The following is a 23,335-nucleotide window of genomic DNA, read 5'->3' as shown; positions in this document are numbered from 1 at the left end:
GAGGGGAGAGATACAAAAGTGTCCGGAGGGCAATTTTTCTCTCACAGATGGTGGTGTGTGTCTGGAACAAGCTGCCAGAGGTAGTAGTAGAGGCAGGTATAATTTTTGACTTTTACAAAGTTTGGACAATTACATGGGTAAGATGGGTATAGAGGGATATGGGCCAAATGTGAGCAATTGGGACTAGCTTCGAGTTTAAAAAAAAAGGCAGCATGGACAACTTGGGCCAAAGGGCCTGTTTTCTTCTCCCCTATGTACTCTATGGATGGTACGTTTTGTCTGCATAGCGTGCAAGAAACAATACTTTTCATTATATTCCAATACGTGTCAATAATAAATCAAATCAAATCTCACTAGGAATGTTACATCAAAGACATCATCCCACATTAGTTCATGATGCCATATGCAATAAATAGAGGAAATCACCCTAATTAATGTGACCATACAGTGAAACTGTGAATGCAATGTTTTTAAAGAGACAAGCTTCAATTTTGATTCACTAGAAATTGAAAGCTTTCAGTCTTCATTTTAAAACTTTCAAGGCTATTGTTTCAATGCTTTGACATATTTTTCTTTTTCTTTTGTTGCCAGGAGTAACGTGTCAAAATGAAAATGGAGACAATTCTGCACCAAACTGATCTCAGAATGTTGTAATTATTCAACTTTTGAAAATTGTTAATATTTTACCTAAGCATGATCAAGCTGTCTCTCCAATAGCAGTGATTTTACAGTAAATACAATAACGTAATAATAAAGGGGATTTAATTGCTTTCAAAACAGTGGACAACAGGAAAAATAAAGCTTCTGAGGTGATTACAAATGAGTTTCAATTTAAACAAATACCAGTAAGGGAATAAATCAGGCTCAAAACTTTGTAAGATAAGATGCTTTAAATTTTGCACTTTTTTATGTTCGAGAATTAAATACCATATTCACTCTATTTCAGTTATTTTCTCCAAAATAAATGTTTAAAGTGTGAACAGATTTTCAAATTAATGTGTTGGATTGTGGTTTATTTGTTTTGTAAAGTATGGTATTTTGTTAATAAAAAAAGTTGCACTAAACCAAGTTATTTAATGCAAATTCTCAGAATAAGTTACCTGTTTCAAATTTTAAACATTAGATGGTGTCATTCACATAACTGTAGTCATGAGCTATTTGGGTGTAACCAAAGGTAAAAGTCTTCACGAATAATGCAGTAAGTAACAAATATTCCCTTAGGAGCTTGAGGGGATTTTCACAGTAACTTCATTGCAGTGTTAGTGTAAGCCTACTTGTGACTAATAAATAAACTTCATTAGCTACAAGTACTGTTTGAATTCAGCCCTTGAGTTCCATAGCACCCAATAGTTAATCTGCACAGATCATAAAAATGCTTGAATACTACTCAGCACTAGAAATTTTTAGCATAGTGTGTGGCTTTATGTTCATCGGTAGGCATATGGCCATTAATTTGCTGAGGGACACACGCTCAACTGAGTTTGGTTGAATCTGCCTAGCTTCAGAAAGTGAAACTTCTGACCCTGAGTGGCATACTGAACTCTAATACACCACTGTATGAGTGTATTTCTATCCACAGTTTCCACACAATTAAACTTGTAATCTTAATTGGGAAGCTGTGCATGATTAGGAAAAGGCATGATATTACCAGAACATGGTTGGCAATAATAAACTAAATGAACTAAACAGCATGGTCTTTGCAATTAACAGCATAATAACAGTGATAGAGTCACATGTAAACCATCAAGAGTCAATGAGGTTAATTCCAATTATTTTGAACATTATGGATTGGAGACGACATTAATCAAACAATGGAAAAAATGGGCCTACGATATATTCACTCCAATGTAGTTCAGTTTTGCCATTCTTGCCTCTGAGTAAGAAAGTTGTGGGTCAGGATCCACCTTGAATACTTTCAATTTATGTCAGGCTGAAATTATCAGAGCAAATTATCAATGTCAGGCCGCACTATCAGAGGTGCAATCTGTTGAACAAAATGATGAGCTGAGGTTCTGTTGACTACTCAAGTGGACATGAAAGATACAATGGCACCATTCAAAGAACGGGAACATTTCTCTTAATTTTCCTGACCAATGTTTATTCTCCAAAGCAAAGCAAACTAACGAACGAATATCTCTTTGTTTGGCTCTGAGACACTTTTGACAACCTGTCGATGTGCCAATTTTTTTTCTCTCAAGGCCACATTAATTATAATCCAAGATAAACTTGTCTCATTTTTCTTTGCTGTTTTATATTCCATTTGAGCTGAAACAAATTTACTTATATTCATTTTATGAGCACTTTGTCAAAATACTGGTGTTTTGGTGCTTATGACACCCAATATTTATTTATTAGTTGGGGCATTATTAAGTGGTTGGGGCAGAAGAAAATATTGAGGCTAAGTTGAAAAGACTTTGCTGTCCAGCCAACTCAGCTATACATGATCTGAGAACACATTGTACCAACTTTGGGTGTCGGAGATGGAAATAGTTCCATTCCCCACCACTAGGCTTAGATTGTTTTCTTTAGAGTAGAGAAGGCTGAGGAGGGGACATGATTGAGGTACATAAGATTGTGAGGGATATGGACAGGGTGAGTAGGGAGCAGCCTTGGTTGAGGGGTCAATTATGAGGGGGGACAGTTTTAGGGTAAGGTTCAGGAGATTCAAAGGCGATTTGAGAAAATGCTTTCATTCAGAGAGTGGTGTGAGTCTGGAATATACTGCCTAGGTAGGTAAAACATTTAAAAATATTTGGATGGGCATTTAAAATAATCATAACATTCAAGGATATGAGACAAGTGCAGAAAAATGAGATTAATGTGCCTTTAGTGGTAGATATTGTTGGTGTATACTCAATGGGCCGAAGGGACCTTTCTGCACCATATGACTCTATGGGAGAATTTTCCTGCTCTGATTCCTGTGGTGTCTGAGGCGGGTGGGGAACCACAAAAAGGTCCGTTGACCTCAGGCGGGATTTTCCGGTTTTAAGGTGAGCGCAGCTGGAAAGCCCTGCCCATTGACTCCGTAACACTGCAATTTCTCAGCTTTAGAACATAGAACATTACAGCGCAGTACAGGCCCTTTGGCCCTCGATGTTGCGTCGACCAGTGGAACCAATCTAATGACCCTCTAACCTAAACTATTCCAATGTTATCCATATGCCTATCCACTGACCATTTGAACGCCCTTAAAGTTGGTGAGTCCACAACTGCTGCAGGCAGGGCATTCCACGCCCTTACTACCCTCTGAATAAAGAACCTACCTCTGACATCCGTCCTATAATTACCACACCTTAATTTAAAGCTATGTCCCCTTGTGTTAGCCATCACCATCCGAGGAAAAAGGCTCTCACTGTCCACCCTATCCAATCCTTTGATCATCTTGCATGCCTCAATTAGGTCACCTCGTAACCTTCACTCTAATGAAAATAACCTCAAGACCCTCAGCCGTTTTTCTGCACTTTATGAGCGCAGAAAAAAACAGTCACATGAAAGATCCCTGTCCCTATGCGATGTTTAGTTCCTTTCAAGGTCTGATCTTTTGTTGCTCCAGCAATAATGTTTGGCTTTGATGCAATGGATGTGACTCAATGTACAATCCATTCCTTCCTCTCCTGCATTAACAAAGGCTGCTTTTCCTTTGTGAAGAGACACTATTGAGTTGTTTTGAAAGGCGATAACAAAAAGAATGGGAGCTGCTGCCAAAAATAAAGGCAGCTGTTCTCTCTTCTTCATGATGACTGTTCTCTGAAGAATTCCAACATATCCCTAGTAATTATTCCACAGTTCTCTTGAGGCTAAATTTAGCCTTGTCTCACAGAATGGACATTTTAATTATGTAGTAATTACATTCTATTAAAATCTAGTTAATTACAAGAAACACGTTTGCCTTATTCAATTCCCAGAAGCAGGAAAGGGTATACTGTGGTCCTTCCTGGTCATAGGCATTATCCAAAATGTTCTTTATTAATGTTTTAACTACTTTTCAGAATCGATTTATCCTCAAGATTGATCTTTTATGACTTTACAATCATGCACATATTGAAAGAATGCAACCTCACTAACTTCACAAATGCTTGACAAAATTTTTAAATTAGGTGGCTTCTTGTGGGAACGTTATGGGTGAAGCTATATTTTTGTATTCATTCATGGGACGTGGCATCGCTGGGTGGCCAGATTTATTGCCCACCCCTAGTTGCCCTTGAGAAGGTATCCTTCTTCAACCACTGAAGTCCATGTGCTGTAGGTTGACCCACCATGCCATTAGGGAGAGAATTTTTGACCCACAGACTGCGAAGGAATGGCAATGTATTTCCAAGTCAGGATGGTGAGTGGCTTGGAGGACAACTTGCAGGTAGTGGTTTTCCCATGTATCTGCTGCCCTTGTCCTTCTAGATGGAAGTAGTCATGGGTTTGGAAAGTGTTGTCTAAGGATCTTTGGTGAATTGCTGCAACGCATCTTTAGATAGGACACACTGTTGCTACTGAGCATCGCTGATGGAGGGAATTGATGTTTTAGATGTGGCGCCAATCAAACAGGCTGCTTTGTCCTAATGGTGTCAGACTTCTTGAGGTTGTTGGAGCTGCATGCACACATTCAGGCAAGTGGGGAGTACTCCATCACACTCCTAACTTGAGTCTTGTAGATGGTGAATAGGCTTTGGGGAATCAGGAGGTGAGTTACTCGCCACAGTATTCTTAGGCTCTGACCTGTTCTTGTAGCCACTGTGTTAATGTGGTGAGTCTAGTTGAGTTTCTGGTCAATGGTAGCCCCAAGGATGTTGACAATGAGGGATTCAGTAATGGTAACATTATTGACTGTCAAGAGTCGTTGGTTAGCACGTCCCTTATTGGTGATGGTCATTGCCTGACATTTGTGTGGCACGAAAGATACTTGCCACTTGTCAGCCCAAGCCTCGATATTGTCCAGACCTCGTTGCATTTGAACATGGGCTGCTTCAGTATCTGAAGAGTCGCAGATGGTGCTGAATATTATGCAATCATTGGTGAAGTGACTGAAGGTGATGGAAAACAAAACCAGGTGAGATGCAAGAAGCCCTCTAAATTTTTGTTTGTAGTATGTGTGAAATTTGGTTATGGGCCTGGCCCTTTACATTTTTTGCTTGGCTTTGTAAATGCAGTAGCTTAAACAAGCTGATCTGTATGTGGCATTTATGGGAATATTAGAGATCCAGCCACACAATTTAGAGAGAAAATTGGTACAATGTACACATGGGTGCTGATCAAAAAGTGATAGAAATATTGAAAGAAAATTGCCTTTCCTTTGTTATTTAGATCCTGCACCAACTTTTTTCTCTAGCAATGTTGGGTGTCAATTAGAAAAGAATATCTTTTTGGAAATGGTGCCCTTAATGTTTGAACATTGAGAAATGGTGAATAGAATTTCCCTGGTTCCAATTGATATTATTGGCACACCTCAACTCCAATCTCCAGAAACTAAACCATGGTGCATAGTTTGTCCAGCCCTGCTGAAATAGAAGACCTGGCCATTTTTCTGTTGCCGGCTGACTGATGTAGGCTGTTACAATGAGAAACCAGCATTGGAAAATCTGGGTTGTGGTTTCCTTTAGAAAAAGGTCTATCCAAGGCCATCCAGAGTTCACTTGCATTTAAAATTTAAAAGAATCACCAAATTTTCTTCCTGGTTTCATAACTTTTATGGACATTAAGCTCCATAGAGAGAAGAGTTCTCATCCACAGTATAGTGGAAAGTAGATTTGAGCACACAATAGACTTCAATATTCTACTCACTTGCATGACCTTTGTTTAAATTTGAACAGACTGGCCAGATAATGGCCAAGATATGAAATAAGTTGTAGCTGGGAATGACTTGACTTGAGAATGAGTTTGGAGGCAGCCACAGGGACTGCTGTGTGCTGAGTTGGGTTGTTTTCAAAAGCCCGTCATGTTGCAGAAGGACTCAGCCCAGTTGTAATATGACTCTTTGAAAGCCTGGCCTGACTTCATGAACACTGTTGGAGGATTAGGACCTGCCTCAAGTCAATAGTTCTCAACGTGTATGATTCTTTGAAAGCCTGGCCTGACTTCATGAACACTGTTGGAGGATTAGAACCTGCCACAAGTCAATAGTTCTCAACGTGTATGATTCTTTGAAAGCCTGGCCTGACTCCCCATGAAAACTGCAGAGGACTAGAGCATGCCTTAGGTCAATAGTTCTCAATGTTCTCAATGTGTGGTCTTCAGAGTTGCTTGTCCTGCTTAAGTATCCAAGAATGTAAAAGGTTTGAGACCTACTGAGTTAGGAATATCCATTTAGTGATTGTCAAAAAGTTAAATTAAGGTTGGAAGTGGGAGATTTTCCACTGTTTGCACTTTACTTCATTATCCAGCACAACAGGGAACTTATATCAAAGGTTAAATACGAGCTAACAATTCATCACTGACTGGTTTTGACCCCAAACTCAGGAGAGTACCATTTATTTTTGACTCTGGCTATCCTTGTACCCTCTGTGAGAGTACACCACTCTAATGTCAAATAATAATGAGTTAGAATCTGCACCAGCTATTTCCTCCTCCTAGATTTGCAGCAACATCTGATTTAATTATACTTCGAAAGCTTGTTTTTATTATCTGTCTATTTGATATTATGCAAATTCAAAGGTGTCAGCTACACATGTGGCTAGGTCTCCCCATATGTGTATATATACAGATTGTCAATCAGGTGAATCATTTAATAATAAATGGCTTGCTTTCTACTAATATTTAAACCTTGTTCTCTACAAAGATTTCTAAGGTGAGATTTTCCAGCCGCATTTGCCCTGAAACTAGAAACACCTGCCAGAGGTCATCGGACCTTTCCATGGTCCCCCCCTCATCCGCTCCAATTCCTGTGGTGGGCAGAACAGGAAAACTCACCCCTTACAGTTTACTTGAAAGAAGTAAGCACACAATGTCTGCCTCTGCAACAATTAAATCATTTCTGCATATAGGTTTGCTAAAGTTAGTATTTTCCTTTTAGAGTTCAGAGGCTGGTACCTCTCACAATGTAAACATGGCATTTGTTTCTGAATTTGTTTCTGAAATTAAGTGATGAATGTCAAATGTTATTTTTATGTACAGTTTAGAACTCCACACCTTGGGGCTGTGTTTTTCTCTTCAGTGGTGTAGAGTGGAAATACTGTTCCTGGTTTTATCTTCTATCATTATATGACGTGAAGTATACAACACAGAAACAATACAGAAACAACACAGAAACATTGGTTAGGTGCATTGACCGGAAAAGGGGCTGGAATGTGGTGACTAGGGGTATTTCACAGTAACTTCATTGCAATGTTAATGAAAGCCTTACTTGTGACGAATAAATAAACTTTACTTTTAAGCCATTCAGTCCAGTTGGTGCCGGTGCAGGCATGGTGGGCCAATTCTTTGATTCTGCTCCAAATGAGTCTCTTCAAAGATTATTACAAGATTATTTTTCACTGTCTTGAGCACAGTGGAGTGAAACAAGAGCACCTATTTGTTTTTGAGACATATTAATTTGTCATTTTAAAGGCAATCTATTCCAATATGAGAAGAAGACTTCTGATTGAACTTGTCATCATTTCAATTTATAATGATATCAGGCAGCATTGAAGCAGTGACTTTGTTATTGTGCCCTTTAGCATTGTATGGGTGAGGGTCTCTGGCCTCGGGTCAGCGGGTTCTGTTGTGACAGATGCAGTGGGGTATTCAGACTGCCATTCACATGGCAAGACAGGACGATCCCAAACTTTTTTTAAAATTAATTTTTGGAACATGGGTGTCACTGGCTAGCCAGCATTTATTGCCTATCCCTAGTTGTCCAAGAGCAATTAAGAGTCAACCACATTGCTGTGACTCTGGACTCAGATGTAGGCCAAACCAGGTAAGGAAGGCAGATTTCCTTCCCTGGGGGACATTAGTGAACCAGATGGGTTTTTCCAACAATCAATAATGGTTTCATGGTCATCAGTAGATTCTTAATTCGAGATTTTATTTATTGAATTCAAATTCCACAATCAGCTGTGGAGGTTTTTGAACCTGGGTCCCCAGAACGTTAGCTGAGTTTGTGGATTAATAGTCTAGCGATAACACTACTAGGCCATTGCCTGCCCATTCAGCCTGTGGTCAGAATTTTCTGAGCCTGTTAGCTCCTGGTGGGAATTACTTTGGCCTGGAGAATCGGACTTCAGTCAAAAAAGACCTGTTTGGCGCCGGGTGCCAAATCGATGATATTCTCAGCCTTCCATACTGCTCCTGATCGGGTTCCCAACCAGATCAGGCAGGAATCCAATAAATATTCAAATTGACCTCTTTTATATATGTTTGGTGGGCTTGAAGCCCAATTCAATTCTCCCTTGCTATTCATCCATCTCCCCAGTGAGATCTATACTAGGTAGGATTTGGTTACAAACAGCTGCAGGCAACTTCAAACCGAGACCCTTGCTCCAATTAATTGATTGACACAAATGCTGGAATGTTGCAGCCATTCACGCTGGTGGGATTTTCCTATCTTGCTGCAGTGAACAGAGATTTGGCTGAATGCCAAATTCTCTGATCTCATTTGAATAGGTATGAATGGCCGGTAAGATTGTGCCCAAAGCTTTAACTTTAAATTAAATCATATCTTTATTTGGAAAACTTTAAATACGTATGACTGCTGTAAGACTTATTCTCTTACACTATCACAAATCAATATTTCTATTCCCCATTAAATCTACTGTAAGAAATATACAAACATAGATTTTAACTATTATACTCATCTACTGAGTCTCTATCCACTCATGCCAGCGAGTCACGGAGAGGGATTAGATTTCATCAAGCTTAAAGCTAGAGGTTCCTTTCTTATTCTGCATTCTTCTCTTTTCTGATTCTGTTCTCCAAAACTCCAATTTTAATTTTTGAGACTGGCCGGAACACATGCAGTTCTGCATATAGGAATTTACCATAAGCATATCATGCAAATTGAGTTATCGTACACTGACTGACCTTAACGCAGTTGTCCTCAGTTAATTTAGCTCTTAAAATCATTTCATTTGATCGATTAGAATGATGTTACAATTTCCCCCTTGAAAATACAAAAAACAAAGAACAATACAGTGCAGGAACAGGTCCTTCGGCCCTCCAAGCCTGCACCGATCATGCGTTCCTAACTAGACCATCTGTTTGTATCCCTCTATTCCCAGTCTGTTCATGTGGCTATCTAATAAGTCTTAAATGATACTAGTGTGTCTGCCTCAACCACTTTGCTTGGTAGTGCATTCCAGACCTCCGCCACCCTCTGTGTAAAATACGTCCCCATATAAAATATATCCATATTGAACATTGCCCGCACCTTACCTTGAACTTGTGACCCCTTGTATCTGACCTGGGAAAAAGCTTCCAACTGTTTGCCCTATCTATGCCTTTCATAAGTTTATAAACTTCTATTAGGTCACCCTCAACCTCTCTTTCCAGGGAGAACAACCCTAATTTACTCAATCTCACTTTATAGCTAATACCCTCCATACCAGGCAACATCCTGGTAAACCTTTTCTGCACTCTCCCTGAAGCCTCCACGTCCTTCCGGTAGTGTGGCGACCAGAACTGGACGCAATATTCCAGACTAACCAACATTCTGTATAACTACAACATCACATGCCAACTTTTTTACTCTATGCCCCATCCAATAAAGGCAAGCATGTCATATGCCTTCTTCACCACCTTTTCCACCTGTGCTGCCACCTTTAAGGATCTCTGGACTTGCATACCCAGATCTCTCTGTGCATCTATACTCCTGATGGCTCTGCCATTTATTATATAGCTCCCTTTGCATTAGATCTACCAAAACGCATCACTTTGCATTTATCTGGATTAAATTCCATCTGCCATTTCCCCGCCCAATTTTCGAGCCTATCTATATCCTGCTGTATTCTCTGACAATGTTCATCGCTATCCGCAACTCCAGCAATCTTTGTGTCATCCGCAAACTTACTAATCAGACCAGCGACATCTTCTTCCAAGAGGTCACAGTACAGAGCCCAGTGGAACACCACTAGTAACAGACCTCCAATCAGAAAAAACACCATTCCACTGCTACCTCTGCTTCTGTGGCCAAGCCAGTTCTGTAGCCATCTAGCTAGTTCACCTTTGATGCCGTGAGATGTAACCTTTTGCACCAGCCTGCCATGAGGGACCTTGTTAAACGCTTTACTAAAATCCATGTAGATGACATCCACGGCCATTTCCTCGTCAATGATTTTTGTCACCTCCTCAAAAATCTCAACCAAATTTGTGAGGCATGACCTCCCTCGTATAAAACCATGTTGTCTATCACTAATGAGACTATTCAATTCTAAACGTGTATAGATCTATCTCTAAGAATCTTCTCCAACAATTTCCCTACCAAGAAATCAAGCTCACTGGCCTATAATTACCCAGGTTAAGCTTGCTATCCTTCTTAAATAACGGGACCACATTTGATATCCTCCAATCCTCTGCAAACTCACCTGTGTTCAATGAAGAAACAAAGATTTCTGTTAGAGACCCAGCAATTTCATCTCTTATCTCTCTCGGTAATCTGGGACAGATGCGTTCTGGCCCTAGGGATTTGTCTACCTTAATCCTTCCTAAAACACCTAACACTTCCTCCCTTGTAATTGCAATTTGTTCTAATGATTCTACACTTCCCTCTGAGACACCACCAATCAACGTGTCCCTCTCCTTTGTGAATACTGATAGAAAGTATTCATTTAGGATCTCACCTACTTCCTTGGGTTTTAAGCATAATTCCCCTCCTTTGTTCTTGAGAAGCCTGACTCTTTCTCTGACAACCCTCTTGTTCCTAATGTATGTATAAAATGCCTTGGGATTCTCTTTAATCCTGACTGCCAAGGACAGTTCATGACACATTTTTGCCCTTCTAACTCCCTGTTTAAATCCTTTTCTACTCTCTCTGTATTCCTCCATTGCTTCACCTGCTTTTATCTACCTGGACCTTATGTATGCCTCTTTTTTCTTTTTGATTAGACCCACAATTTCACTGGTTATCCACGGCTCTTGAACCCTATTTTTCCTGTCCTTTCTTTTTACAGGCACGTGCCTGTCCTGCACTCCTATCAACTGCTCCTTAAAAGATTCCCACATACCAAATGTGGATTTACCCTTGAACAGCCTCTCCCAATTGACAGTCACCAAATCCTGCTTAATCTGGCTGTTGTTGGCCTTCCCCCAATTCAGCACCTTACCCATAGGGCAACACTCATGACTATTCCCATGACTATTCGAAAGTTTACAGAATTGTGGTTACTGTTCGCCAACATGTTCCCCCACTGAAACTTTGATGATCTGACTGGGCTCATTCCCCAATACTAGGTCCAGAATTGCTCACTCTCTAGTTGGACTATCAACATATTGTTCCAAAGAACCTTCCTGGACACATTTTACAAATTCCTCCCTGTCCAGATCCCTAGCCTTAAGGGATTTCCAGTGTATATGAGGGAAATTAAAGTCTCCCACTACAACAACCTTATTTTTTCTATACCTGTCCAGAATCTCCTTACATATCCATTCCTCAACTTCCTGTGGGCTGTGGGAGGCCTGTAGTATACCCCCAGCAAAGTGACTGCACCCTTCCTGTTTCTGAGCTCTACTCACAGTGTCTTGTTACATGATCCTTCCAAATTGTCCACCTTCTGTACCACTGTAATATGCTCCCTAACCAGTATTGCCACTTGCCCATGTCTTCTAGTCCCTCCTCTGTCTCACCTAAAACACTTATATGCCGGAATATTCAGCTGCCAGTCCTGTACTTCTTTTAACCAAGTCTCTATCATTGCAACCACATCCAAGTTCTGCGCATGCATTAAGGCTCTAAGTTCACCTGTTTTACCCGTTACGCTCCTTGCATTTAAGCAGGTGCACTTGAGACCTCCAGGCCCACTGAGATCATCCTCCCCCAGATTGCTCTTCTTCTTAGAAACATAGAAACAAAGAAAAACTACAGCACAAACAGGCCCTTTGGCCCACAAGTTGCGCCAAACATGTCCTTACCTACTAGGCATTCCTAAAACCCTCTATCTTACTAAGTTCCATGTACTTATCCAAAAGTCTCTTAAAAGACCCTATCGAATCTGTCTCCACCACCACTGCCGGCAGCCAATTCCACACATCCACCAACCTCTGAGTGAAAAACTTACCCCTGACATCTCCTCTGTACCTACTCCCCAGCATCCTAAACCTGTTCCTCTTGTGGCAACCATTTCAGCCCTGGGGAAAAGCCTCTGACAATCCAAGGCTCTTTGGTAGCCTTATCTTGGCCCCATGCTCATCCCCAGTCTCTACGCTTGCTGACTTATTGTTCTGATCCCCACCCCCCGCCATATTAGTTTAAATCAACCCGAACCACACAAGCAAACCTCCCAGCCAGGATACTGGTGCCCCTCCAGTTCAGGTGTAACCCATCCTTCTTGTACAGGTCCCATCCTCCCTGGAAGGCTTCCCAGTCATCCACGAATCTGAAACCCTCCCTCCTGCACCAATTCTTTAGCCACGTGTTCAGATGCACAATCTCCCTGTTCTTAGCCTCACTAGCACATGGCAAGGGGAGTAATCCAGAGATTGCTACCCTAGACATCCTGCTTTTTAACCTTCTACCTAACTCCATAAATTGCTCTTACACGACCTCTCTGCCCTTTCTGTCTTTGTCATTTGTATCAATATGGACAATGACGTCTGTCTGAAAACACTCCTTTTTTAGGGTACTTTCTACCTGCTCTGAGACATCCAGGACCCTGGTACCAGGGAGTCAGACAACCATCCTGGAGTCTTGTTCGCACCCACGGAGACGCCTGTCTGTGCCTCAAACTATTGAGTCCCCCAATAACTATTATCCAGTATCGTGCTGACTTTATTACCCATCATAAAACCAAAGCCAGTTGTGACAGGTAAAGAAAAATAATTTCTTCTCGCAGCCATACACTTTTCACTGGAGTTTAAAACTTCTGTCCTGAATTAGTCACATTTCCCATCAGATCACAGCAATGACTTTTCTTGCTTGGCCATTTTTATATGGGACAATAGCTCACTGGCTACACAGCTACTGGGCTTTTCACTTACTCTTTTATGTAAACATTTGGGTTTGAAAAATAGGGGGTACTTGAGATGCATTCAAGCATGAAGGGAAAGATAAATAAACACGACTGAATGTATGCTGAATAAAAGCCATTAAGCTGTTAATCAACAAGAGTTCAAAGAACTAGTCTGAAATTGAATGGAAAGACAGGTTTTGAGAGGGTTTGAAGATATTTCAAAGACTCTGAGCTTTCTATGAAGGCTCAGTGAATTGAAATAAATGCTGTATTAAAACAATGTGTGAACAGGTACGGAGATGGAAATTCCCGAATTAATGAAAGTGGCTGTCTTCTGACAGTCGCAGGACTTGCAAAGGATCTTCTCACACCTGCAGCTTCCGAGACAGGGAAAAGCAAACATCTTCTGCTGAATGGAGTGCTGTGGTGATTTGGAATCTTTCCAGCTGTCCAGGGAGCACGAAGATTCAAATGAACTGGGAAACTTGAATGTTTTTCGAAACAGAGACAATAATAAGAATTTTAACCCAGGTTGGTGTCTGAATTCACCATCCTGAAACTGAACAACATCTTTCGCAGGGCTAGAAGGGTCATTCCAGCCTCAGGACCCTCATCCTGAGGGCTAGTGCTATGGTCAATCACTTGCCCTCATCTCAAGCATGCCTAACGCCCAGGACCCTTGAGGGAATTCTCTCTCTGCAGCCCGGCAATGGCAGAGGGGAACATGGGAACTGAACAAATCCCCTTTGACCCCCCTCAGAGATGCCTGGCCATGGTGTCAGTGCCAGGGGGCATGCATCATTGGCATGACAAGTGTGGGACCTGAAACGGGTGCCTCAAAGGTGAGGGGGTTTGAGGAGGGAGGGAAGCTGAGAGGGGGCTGGTTTGGGTCACCCTTATACTTGTATGGTGTAAGGGGGGGGGCACCATTTTCACTCTAGGGTGAAGGGGGAGGAGGACCTGTTCACAAACACTGAGATCGGGGCACTCTGAACAATTGGGTCGGCGTGTACAATTCGCAGAATGCATAAACTTACATTTGTCAGATGGGAGGATCCTACCGACAGATGCTGACAGACAAACACTCCAGTTTACCTGCTGGAATGGGCACTTAGCCCCAACTCAGGAGGATCCCGTCCTGTGTCTTATAAAGTGTTTTGAATAGCTTTGCAGTGGTGCTGATCATGTCTGTTTAATTAGCAAACAGACTCCTACAGATTTGGATGATGAAGAAAATTATGACTACAGTTAGATCATTCACAAAAAAGATCACAATCATGATCATATTATGACCACAGACAGCAAATGTTTACTCTTGAGCAAATCAAATCCCAGAGGGAAACTTGATGGATTGGAACATGCCTTTTTATGCATTCTGAAAATGAGTAAAAACATTGAAATATGGAAAAAAGGAGCAGAAGTAGGCCATTCAACTCTCCAAGTCCACACCGCCATTCACTATAATCACGGCTGATCATCCAGCTTAATAGTCTTGTCCCACCTTCCTCTCATATCCTTTGATCCCTTTCACCCAAAAAGCTATATCTAACTCTTTCTTGAAAAGATCAATGTTTTGGCCTCAACTACATTCTGTCATAGCACAGGCTTACCACTCTCTGGATGAAGAAGTTTCTCCTTATCTCAATCCTAAATGGTCTATTCTGTATCCTCAGACTGTGACCTCTGGTTCTGGACTCTCCCACCATTGGCAACAGCCTTCCTGCACTTACCTAGTATCGTTCTATTAGAGTTTTATGACACCCCCTTCATTCTCCTGAACTCCAATGAATATAATCTTAACCAACATAATCCCGCCTTATTCATATATCAGTCCAGCATCCCAGGAATCGGTCTGGTAAACTGATTGGAAAGGATTCTGCGAGACAGAATTTACTCCCACTTGGAATAAGTGGACGTATTAGCAAGAGACAACATGGCTGTGTGTCTTGCTAGCTTGATCATTTTTTCAAGGAAGTGACAAAGATGATTGATGAGGGTTGGGTAGTGGATGTTGTCCACATGGACTTCAATAAAGCCTTTGACAAGGTCCCTCATGGCAAGCTAGTGTATAAGATGAAGTTGCATGGGATCAGAGGTAAGCTGGTGAGGTGGATACAGAACTGGCTTGGTCATAGAAGATAGAGGGTAGCAGTAGAAGAGTGCATTTCTGAATGGAGGGCTGTGACAAGTGGCGTTCCTCAAGGGTCAGTGCTGGGACCTTTGCTGTTTGCAATATATATAAATGATTTGAAGGAAAATGTAACTGGTTTGATTAGTTAGTTTGCAGTTGACACAAAGGTTGGTGGGGTTGTGGATGGCGATGAGGACCATCAGAGGATACAGCAGGATATAAATCGGTTGGAGACTTGGATGGAGAGATGGCAGATAGAGTTTAATCCAGGCAAATTTGAGGAAATGCATTTTAGAAGGTCTAATATAGACAGGAAATATACAGTAAATGGCAGAACCCTTAAGAGTATTGCAAGGCAGAGGGATCTGGGTGTACAGGTACACAGGCCACTGGAAGTGGCAATGCGGATGGAGTCGGTAGTCAAGAAAGCATATAGCTTGCTTGCCTTCATCAGCTGGGGCATTGAGTTTAAAAATTGGCAAGTCATGTTGGGCCTTAGTTAGGCCACACTTGGAATATAGTCTTCAATTCTGGTCGCTGCACTATCAGAAGGATATGGAGGCTTTGGAGAGGGTATAGAAATGATTTACTAGGATGTTGCCTGGTAGGGAGAGCATTAGCTATGTGGGGAGGTTGGAGAAACTTGGCTTGTTCTCACTGGAACAACGGAGATTGAGGGGCGACCTGATAGAAGTCTACAAGATTATGAGGGACGTGGACAGAGTGGATAGTCAGAATCTATTTCCCAGGGTGGAAGACTCAATTTCCAGGGGGCATAGGTTTAATGTGTGAGAGGCAAGGTTTAAGGGAGATGTACAAGACAAGTTTTTTACATAGAGGATGGTGGTTGTCTGGAATTTGCTGCCGGGAAGGTAGTGGAAGCAGATACCACAGTGACTTTTAAGAGACAAATATATGAATAGGATGGGAATGCAGGGAAATGGTCCCAGAAGGGGAGGGGGTTTTAGTTCAGTCGGGCAGCATGGTCAGTGCAGGCTTGGAGGGCTGAAGGGCCTGTTCCTGTGCTGTAATTTTCTTTGTTCTTTCTTCTCTGTTCAGATATACTATCATAAAATAAAATTGACTGTCACAGCTGTAAAGATGGACCTAGTTGGATCTCTCCCATTTGTTGTCATAAACTGAAGAATTTTGTGATGTTGTACTAGTAATCCTGTTCTTATTACTTTAGTTATATTCTTAATGTTTTTGTTCCTCCTGTATTTTTATGTCTCCCTCCCTTTTCCGTCCCCCAAAGCACATTTGTGCCCTTCCAGTGACACTTGCCATACTGATGTCTAAGAATAACTGGACCCTTAAGCTATGACAAAGCAATGGTCTTTTATGGGTTACAGAATGGTTCTTCTGATCAGGACAGACAAACCAACATCTTTCTAAAATAGCACATGTAGCAGTTCGAGCCTCTCTCACCAATCAGGAAATACACTTGGTCAAGGGGCTGGACTGGGTTTTAAACAGAAAATTTTGAAGTAAACTCTCAGATCTTCATAAGTGGGCCGTGGTGCTGTTTGTGTTCCTTTGATTCCAAGTCAGGTGAGAAAACTTACTTTGCAAGCAGAACATTTTTTTTGCAGAATGTTTTGATAAAATTTGGTTAGCATTTGAGATTATCTTTTGTGGAATGTTCAAATAAAAGTTTTATTGCAATAGGCAACTGTTTTTTTTATCTATTTGATATAAATATAAATCATTGCGCAGTCAGAAGCCATTTGATGACTTCAATGGTTGAATTTGTACATGCCAATATTAGAGTAACTATAGATAGTGTACTTTGCAGAAATGTTACTATGATGCTGGTCACATAACTAACAAAGATCAATGGTGCTTATATTTCTGATTTTATTCACTTAACTTTCATACCATAGATATGGAATAATGAAATTTCTAATGGAAAATAGGAGAATGCCTGTTTATTATGGGAAAAATAGGCATTCTCCTATTGAAATCACAGGAATACATGACAAGAAAAAATGATTTATGAGAATGAGATTTCACCAGTAGGTATTGAATTACAGGAACAAAGAACATTCATCTATTTTTCACTCAGAAAGAATTTCACGACTGGATGTTGAAATGTATTTTAATTGCTTTTGTATTTAAGGTTATGAAGGAGACTATACCCTATTATTGGCTGCTCTTATCTGAAATGATTAAATTCTTTATCAAACTCTTCTCTTTAAAAGGTCAGAGAATTGCAACTATTTCAGTTATGCAGGGCAGTAAGTGGGCCACTTGAAAGCAGACATCACTGCATAATTGCTACCCTGTACAAAACAAGCAATAACCTCTCAATTCAATACTGATTAATTATGCATTTAACAATATTTATCTGCGGTCAACTGCTCTCTAAATAGAAATTGAATTTTTACTTTGGAAAACATTTTTGCCATTGGCCATTAATAAATCTTCCTTCCAATTAAAAACATTTATGACTGTTTAATAAAAGCAATACTTCAAAATAATTAAACTTTATAGTGCTTAGAGCTGTTTTGCTGTCCAGGCATATATGACATGATAAAATTAGTAAATTAATGCTTTTGGAATCTTCAGCATTCATTTTTGTTCTTTTCTCATCAAGAATTATACATTCAGGAATAGATTGCTTGAATGTATTACTACTGACCACTGAAAATGCATTGCACGTGAGAAAAGTTTCTAATGAAGTTAACTTGATCTTGACTTTCTAATTTTGACTATATGTCCAAGAGAATACAATATATTGTGATCCTTTTTCAAAATTATTCTAACAAAACACTGAAAATATTGCTTCATGTTAATAGAGTGGCCAGAATGAACAGAATTTCCCTGCTAGAGCTAACAACACTCCTCGTGATAGGCACATGTCTTATAAAAGTGAAGATATATAGAATCATAGAATCCTACAATGCAGAAGGAAGCCATTCAGCCCATTGAGTTTGCTGAGACCATAATCCCACTCAGGTCCTATCCCCACAACCCCATGCATTTACCCTAGCTAGTCCCTCTGACACTAAGGGGCAATTTAGCTTGGACGATCACCTAACCTGCACATCTTTGGACTGTGGGAGGAAACCAGAACACCCAGGGAAATCCCCAGTAATAATTTTCTGTTATGAATTGCTAATCAACAAGTATCATTTTGGAACTAACTAAACAGAATTTCTAATTGATTATGATGAATAAATGGCATAAGACGGGTACAGCTCATAAGAAAATAGTCAAAAATATCCAAATAATAATTACTGCTTAATTAGCATCCCATGCATTTGCCTGGTTAGGTTCTATACTTGTGCTCTAAATGTCTGCTTATTTATAGTTGGCCATATTAAAATTAGAGTCCAAAGATACATTTTAAGCACCCAAACAACTTTTTAGTCTTAACACCTGAATTTTGTTTAGTCATCTTTGCATGCCATACGTAATGGGCAGCAAAGACTGTTAAAGAACTGTGCAGTTCATGAAAATGGATTTAAATTCAATATTTTAAAATCAAGTTTAATTGCATACATTTAATTACGGAAGTATTACTCGAGTCAATTTCTGAACTGTGTTTCTTGTTTTTTTTCTCTCTCATTTTCCACTTAGTTGATCAGGTGTTAAGTACCTTGATACTTTTTTTCAGCTAGGCTCAAGATGTTTTGATAAAGTGGGTTTCAGGATTTCCCCTTAACTTAGTAGCATTGGCCAGATGGAAGATTACATTCACAGGCAGACTGCACCCTGTTTGCCAATCCTGCTCTACTCACACTTTCAGAGCGAGATTCGTCTACATGGGGCTATGTAGAGGTGAATCAGTGGGAAGTTAGATGTCAGACTGGCACTGCCAGTGACCACAATGGTCAACCATGGTCTCAAGATCTTTCTCCATTCACTCTAAGCAAATTGCATTGCTGTCCATTGGAATGGAAAACAAGGGCAGTCATTTCACATCCATCTCATTTGATATGATTTCTACTACGTAGCCATCAAACAATGAGATTTGAATGTTGTAACATTCCATCATTTGGAAAAGCGCTTTCTGCCATCTCATTGATAGTTCCATACATGGGACTGTGCCAGTTAAAATTCTAATCCAAGTAACCTTTACAAAGCCTGAAATAGGAACTTAAAATATTGGCTGTTTTTCTAAATATTATCAATAGTTCTGTCTCCATTTTCAACCATTTACTGAAGTGATTTCATCCCTTTAAATTGACTTTAGCTTTGTTAACATAGAAATTCCCAATGCCAGGTACAATATACATTATATACTATGTAAATGAAGTCCACTCCATGAAATCTTCGTCATCGTACTAATAGTCCGATAGTTTATAATAATGGATAACACCAACTAATACTTAAGTTAAATCACTATTATAGAATCATAAAATACCTATGGTGCAGAAGGAGGCCATTTGACCCATCCCCATCACCCCACTTATTTACCCTACTAATTCCACTGGCACTAAGGGGCAATTTACAATGGCCAATCAATCAAAATATCTTTTTAATATGGCTTTTTATAATCAGCCCACTGGTTGGAACTAAAATTCATTCTGTGTAAGCATTCATATAAACCATTTGTTGTAAAGGAGCCAACATTCCTCCTCAATTTTGTTAATCTTCCAATGGGATAATAATGAACACACACTCGAAGAAATGTCAGGGACCCAGTTCCATCATATCTCAGGAGTTTCCAAAGGTTTTTGACTGGCCTTTTAAGGCATCGACATTCTACCCACTGTTATAAGATGAATATCTTGGGATTGAAGCTGGCAGAGGACCATTAACTGGGAGTTCCTACCAGCTTACTCAGCTTCGTCACTCATGAGTCAATGTACCAAAGGAAGCCACATCACTGAGCAATGAGATGTGGGCCCCAATGATGGGGTCCAGTGAAGCCTCCCAAAGAAATAACCAATTTTAATTTAGTAAAGAACAGATTATAAGCCATTGACAGAATCACACTATGATAGTGATTTAGACATGGGCCAAAAATAAAGAGCCGGCACTGATGTTTCCTGTCATGTGTTAGGTGGCACAGTAGTTAGCCTTACTGCCTCATAACACCAGGGACCAGGTTCAATTCTCAGCTTGGATCACTGTCTGTGTGGAGTTTGCACGTTCTTCCCGTGTCTGCATGGGTTTCCTCCAGGTGCTCTGGTTTCTACTCAGAATCCAAAATGTTCAGGTTACGTTGATTGGCCATCGAAATTGACTTTAGTTTCAAGGGGATTAACAGGATAAATATCTGGGTTACAAAGATAGGGTGGGATTGTTGTTGTTGCAGACTTGATGGGCCTGAATGGCCTCCTTCTGCACTGCAGGGATTCTATGTTGATACAATACGTACTTCAACACACTTGCACCTGTCATGCAAGTGAGGTGCAATTTTACTGACTCTGTAAACACCTGTCAATGCCTTGAGGAATTCTTCCCCATTGTGTTTGCAGTTTTTTTAAACAAGTGGCAAACAAATTGTATTCTACATTTTTCTAAGTATATAAGATCCCAAATACACATGGATCCTGAAATTCCTCAGGCATTCTGCTGCACTTCTATTGAATTTACAGCAAGAGGCTACACATGTTCATTTGGGATTTTGCAGAATTTGTATCCTTAAACTTACAGGAGGACCCTTAACTGTTTTGAATTTTATTCCTACAGCAACACCGCAGAGACCCATTCTGGTTTTTATTCTTTCAATCCTAAGATATTAATTTTGAACATGTCAGACACAGAAGACGTTGTGGAGGAAGTTGAGTAGGTATACTTTTTATTTGGCACAATATGTATTTTTATGTTGCTACCTTTTTCTTTGATTTTTTTAGTAGTTAAAGCTTTTTTTCAATATTTGAGTGAACTATTGAATCATAGAATCCCTACAGTGAAGAAGAATCCATTCGGCCCATCGGGCCAGCACTGACTCTCTGACAGACTAACTTAGCTAGGCCCTATCCCGTAACTCCACACGCTTGCCATAGCTGATCCATTTAACCTGCTCATCTTTGGACATTAAGGGCTCATTTAGCATGGCCAATCCACCTAACCTGCACATCTTTGGACTATTGTGATGCTTCTCCGTATGTTCATTTCAAACCGTTGTTCTGTTGAAGGTACTGACTCCTTACTTCTATTACCTCAGCTAAGAGGGCATTCTTCATAAGTGAGACTTGACTGTGTTTCACTAGCTTTGTTACTAATGGAGGACATCACAATGAAATCCAATCCTGTCTTCCCTTGACATCCACACATGTTGAATCTTAATGGCAGAATGTCCATAGGTAGGAAACTTGGTCCAGCTTTCTTTCCCTGACTCTGAGGCCAATTTTAATGACATAGTCCCAGCTATAATCAAATAACTCAATATAGACCAATGTGAAACCAGGACCTCCCTAATTTATTCACCTCAGTTACTCACTGAGACAACTTGCTAAGTATTTGTGAGATTTTTAAATGATTATTATTTTATTTCAGGGAACAGGAAGGTAAGAAGTTGGTTATGAAAATGCTGAAGTTTCACCTTTTTAAAAAGGAACACTCCAGTGACCTATAGTAAATATGTTTGCTTGTGTTTTATTTGCTTGATATAACAGAAGAAGAAGCTGCAGGTATGTAACTTTTTGACTGAGTATTTACATAACTGAATATTATGTCATTTTTTTTTCAGTAGTTTTCAGAAGGTACAGTGAAAAAAGAGAGGCAATTTTAACAAGCCAGCTCAAATTTCTATATATACCAATTATCCCCTCATCATAACATTTAACCAACTTGTGCTGGAACTGCATTGTTTTTGCTTTCCGTACATTGAGGACCATGCTTGCTATTGATCATTCGTGGGAAGAAATCATTTCTGGCATCAGTTTTGCAATTTTTTAATGGATTCTTACCTGCATGAACTTGTCTTACATTCTTAAATAAATAGTGCTCAGGATGAATCTTTTATATTCATCTTAGTATCATATAGACCTCTATAAGGACTCATCACATATTTTAACTTGAAGTAGTGATCAGAATTTACCTTTTCCCTTTCACTCTTTTCTTATATACATCAATCAGGGATTCTCCAGTCCCATTTTCAGCGCAACGCCCCACGCCACCCCCCCTCCTCGCCCTTGGGTTTCCCACCGACATGGGCTGATGTCAATGGGAATTGCCATTGACAGCAGCAGGATCAGAGAATGCCACCACTAGCAAACAATGCGCCACCTCCCACTGGTGGGAAACACGTGGCTGGGAGGCCTGAGAATCTAGCCCATGTTCTATATTGAGTCTATTATCATTCCCAGGTTGCATTAGGCCTCCCATTAACTAATCTGACTTCAGTCAGTAAATATTTCCCTGATTATTTCTTCCAATGAGTAACACCATCCATTGATCTGCGTTGAATGCAATCTTTCATTGTTGGACTACTTGGAAATATTATCCAGGTCATTTAATAATTTCATTAGTTGTTTCAGCTTAGCTAATTTATCATTTACAAGTTTGAGCAACTGATCTTGCAAGTCTGAGCTCAAGGAATGTACGATCTTATATGCATCATTTTATATATATAGAAGGCATCTAACGCTTTCCAACAGTCTGAAAGTCAAGACCATTTTGGAATAAGATTTTCTGATATACACTTGAAAATCAAATGCTCACAAAAAAACAAAAGAGGCTGGTCAGACACTTTAATAGATTATTTCATAGAAATAATCTTCAAGTTTGTTCCTATTCTATAATATCCCAGATTTGTTCTGTCCATGTCGGTTTTTACCAATCCAATGAGACGTTCCCTATTTTCATTGATACCCCTCATGTATGAACGTTGTGAATTTCATCCCCAGTTCAATTAGCATCTTTGGGTAACTATCATCCATTCCTAGGGATTCAATGGGTATATCAATTTGAGCTGTTGGGACATTTTCCGGGAGACAGTTCCTGCTTTTGTTGCTAGGCTGCGCCAAATGGCCAAATACTGTGAATTTGGTCCATTCATAAGTAATATGTTGCAGGATTGTCTCGTATATCCACCACAATTTTACCCCCAACTACCACAGGAATTGGAACAGGTGAAGGACGGACAATGGAAATGTCCCTTTGTAGATTTTTTGCATGATTCACACTCGTGGCCTTTGCAGTGCACAGAGTGTGGAAGATTCATTTTGAAACTGCGGCT

At 40.2% G+C, this 23,335-nt stretch overlaps 1 protein-coding gene and 1 long non-coding RNA gene across 4 annotated transcripts in view; both read left to right on the top strand.

Annotated features, from left to right (window-relative positions):
- Positions 1–996, top strand: part of lad1 (ladinin) — a 139,655-nt gene extending 138,659 nt beyond the window's left edge. For all 3 annotated transcript variants that reach the window (XM_080210094.1, XM_080210093.1, XM_080210095.1), the window contains one exon: positions 592–996. In XM_080210094.1, coding sequence (XP_080066220.1) covers positions 592–597 — 6 coding nt within the window. In that variant the 3' untranslated portion in view covers positions 598–996. The remainder of the gene's footprint in view (positions 1–591) is intronic.
- Positions 997–6,813: 5,817 nt separating this feature from the next.
- Positions 6,814–21,779, top strand: LOC145356810 (uncharacterized). The gene is made up of 3 exons (XR_013889215.1): positions 6,814–6,920; positions 20,842–20,937; positions 21,652–21,779. It is a non-coding gene; the product is annotated as an uncharacterized LOC145356810 (long non-coding RNA).
- Positions 21,780–23,335: the final 1,556 nt, after the last annotated feature.

This window comes from Carcharhinus amblyrhynchos, chromosome 22 (assembly GCF_965287045.1).
Source record: "Carcharhinus amblyrhynchos chromosome 22, sCarAmb.v2.hapA, whole genome shotgun sequence".
Lineage (NCBI taxonomy): Eukaryota > Metazoa > Chordata > Chondrichthyes > Carcharhiniformes > Carcharhinidae > Carcharhinus > Carcharhinus amblyrhynchos.
Note: the sequence above shows the minus strand (reverse complement) of the source record. Positions and strands in the feature narration are given on the sequence as shown.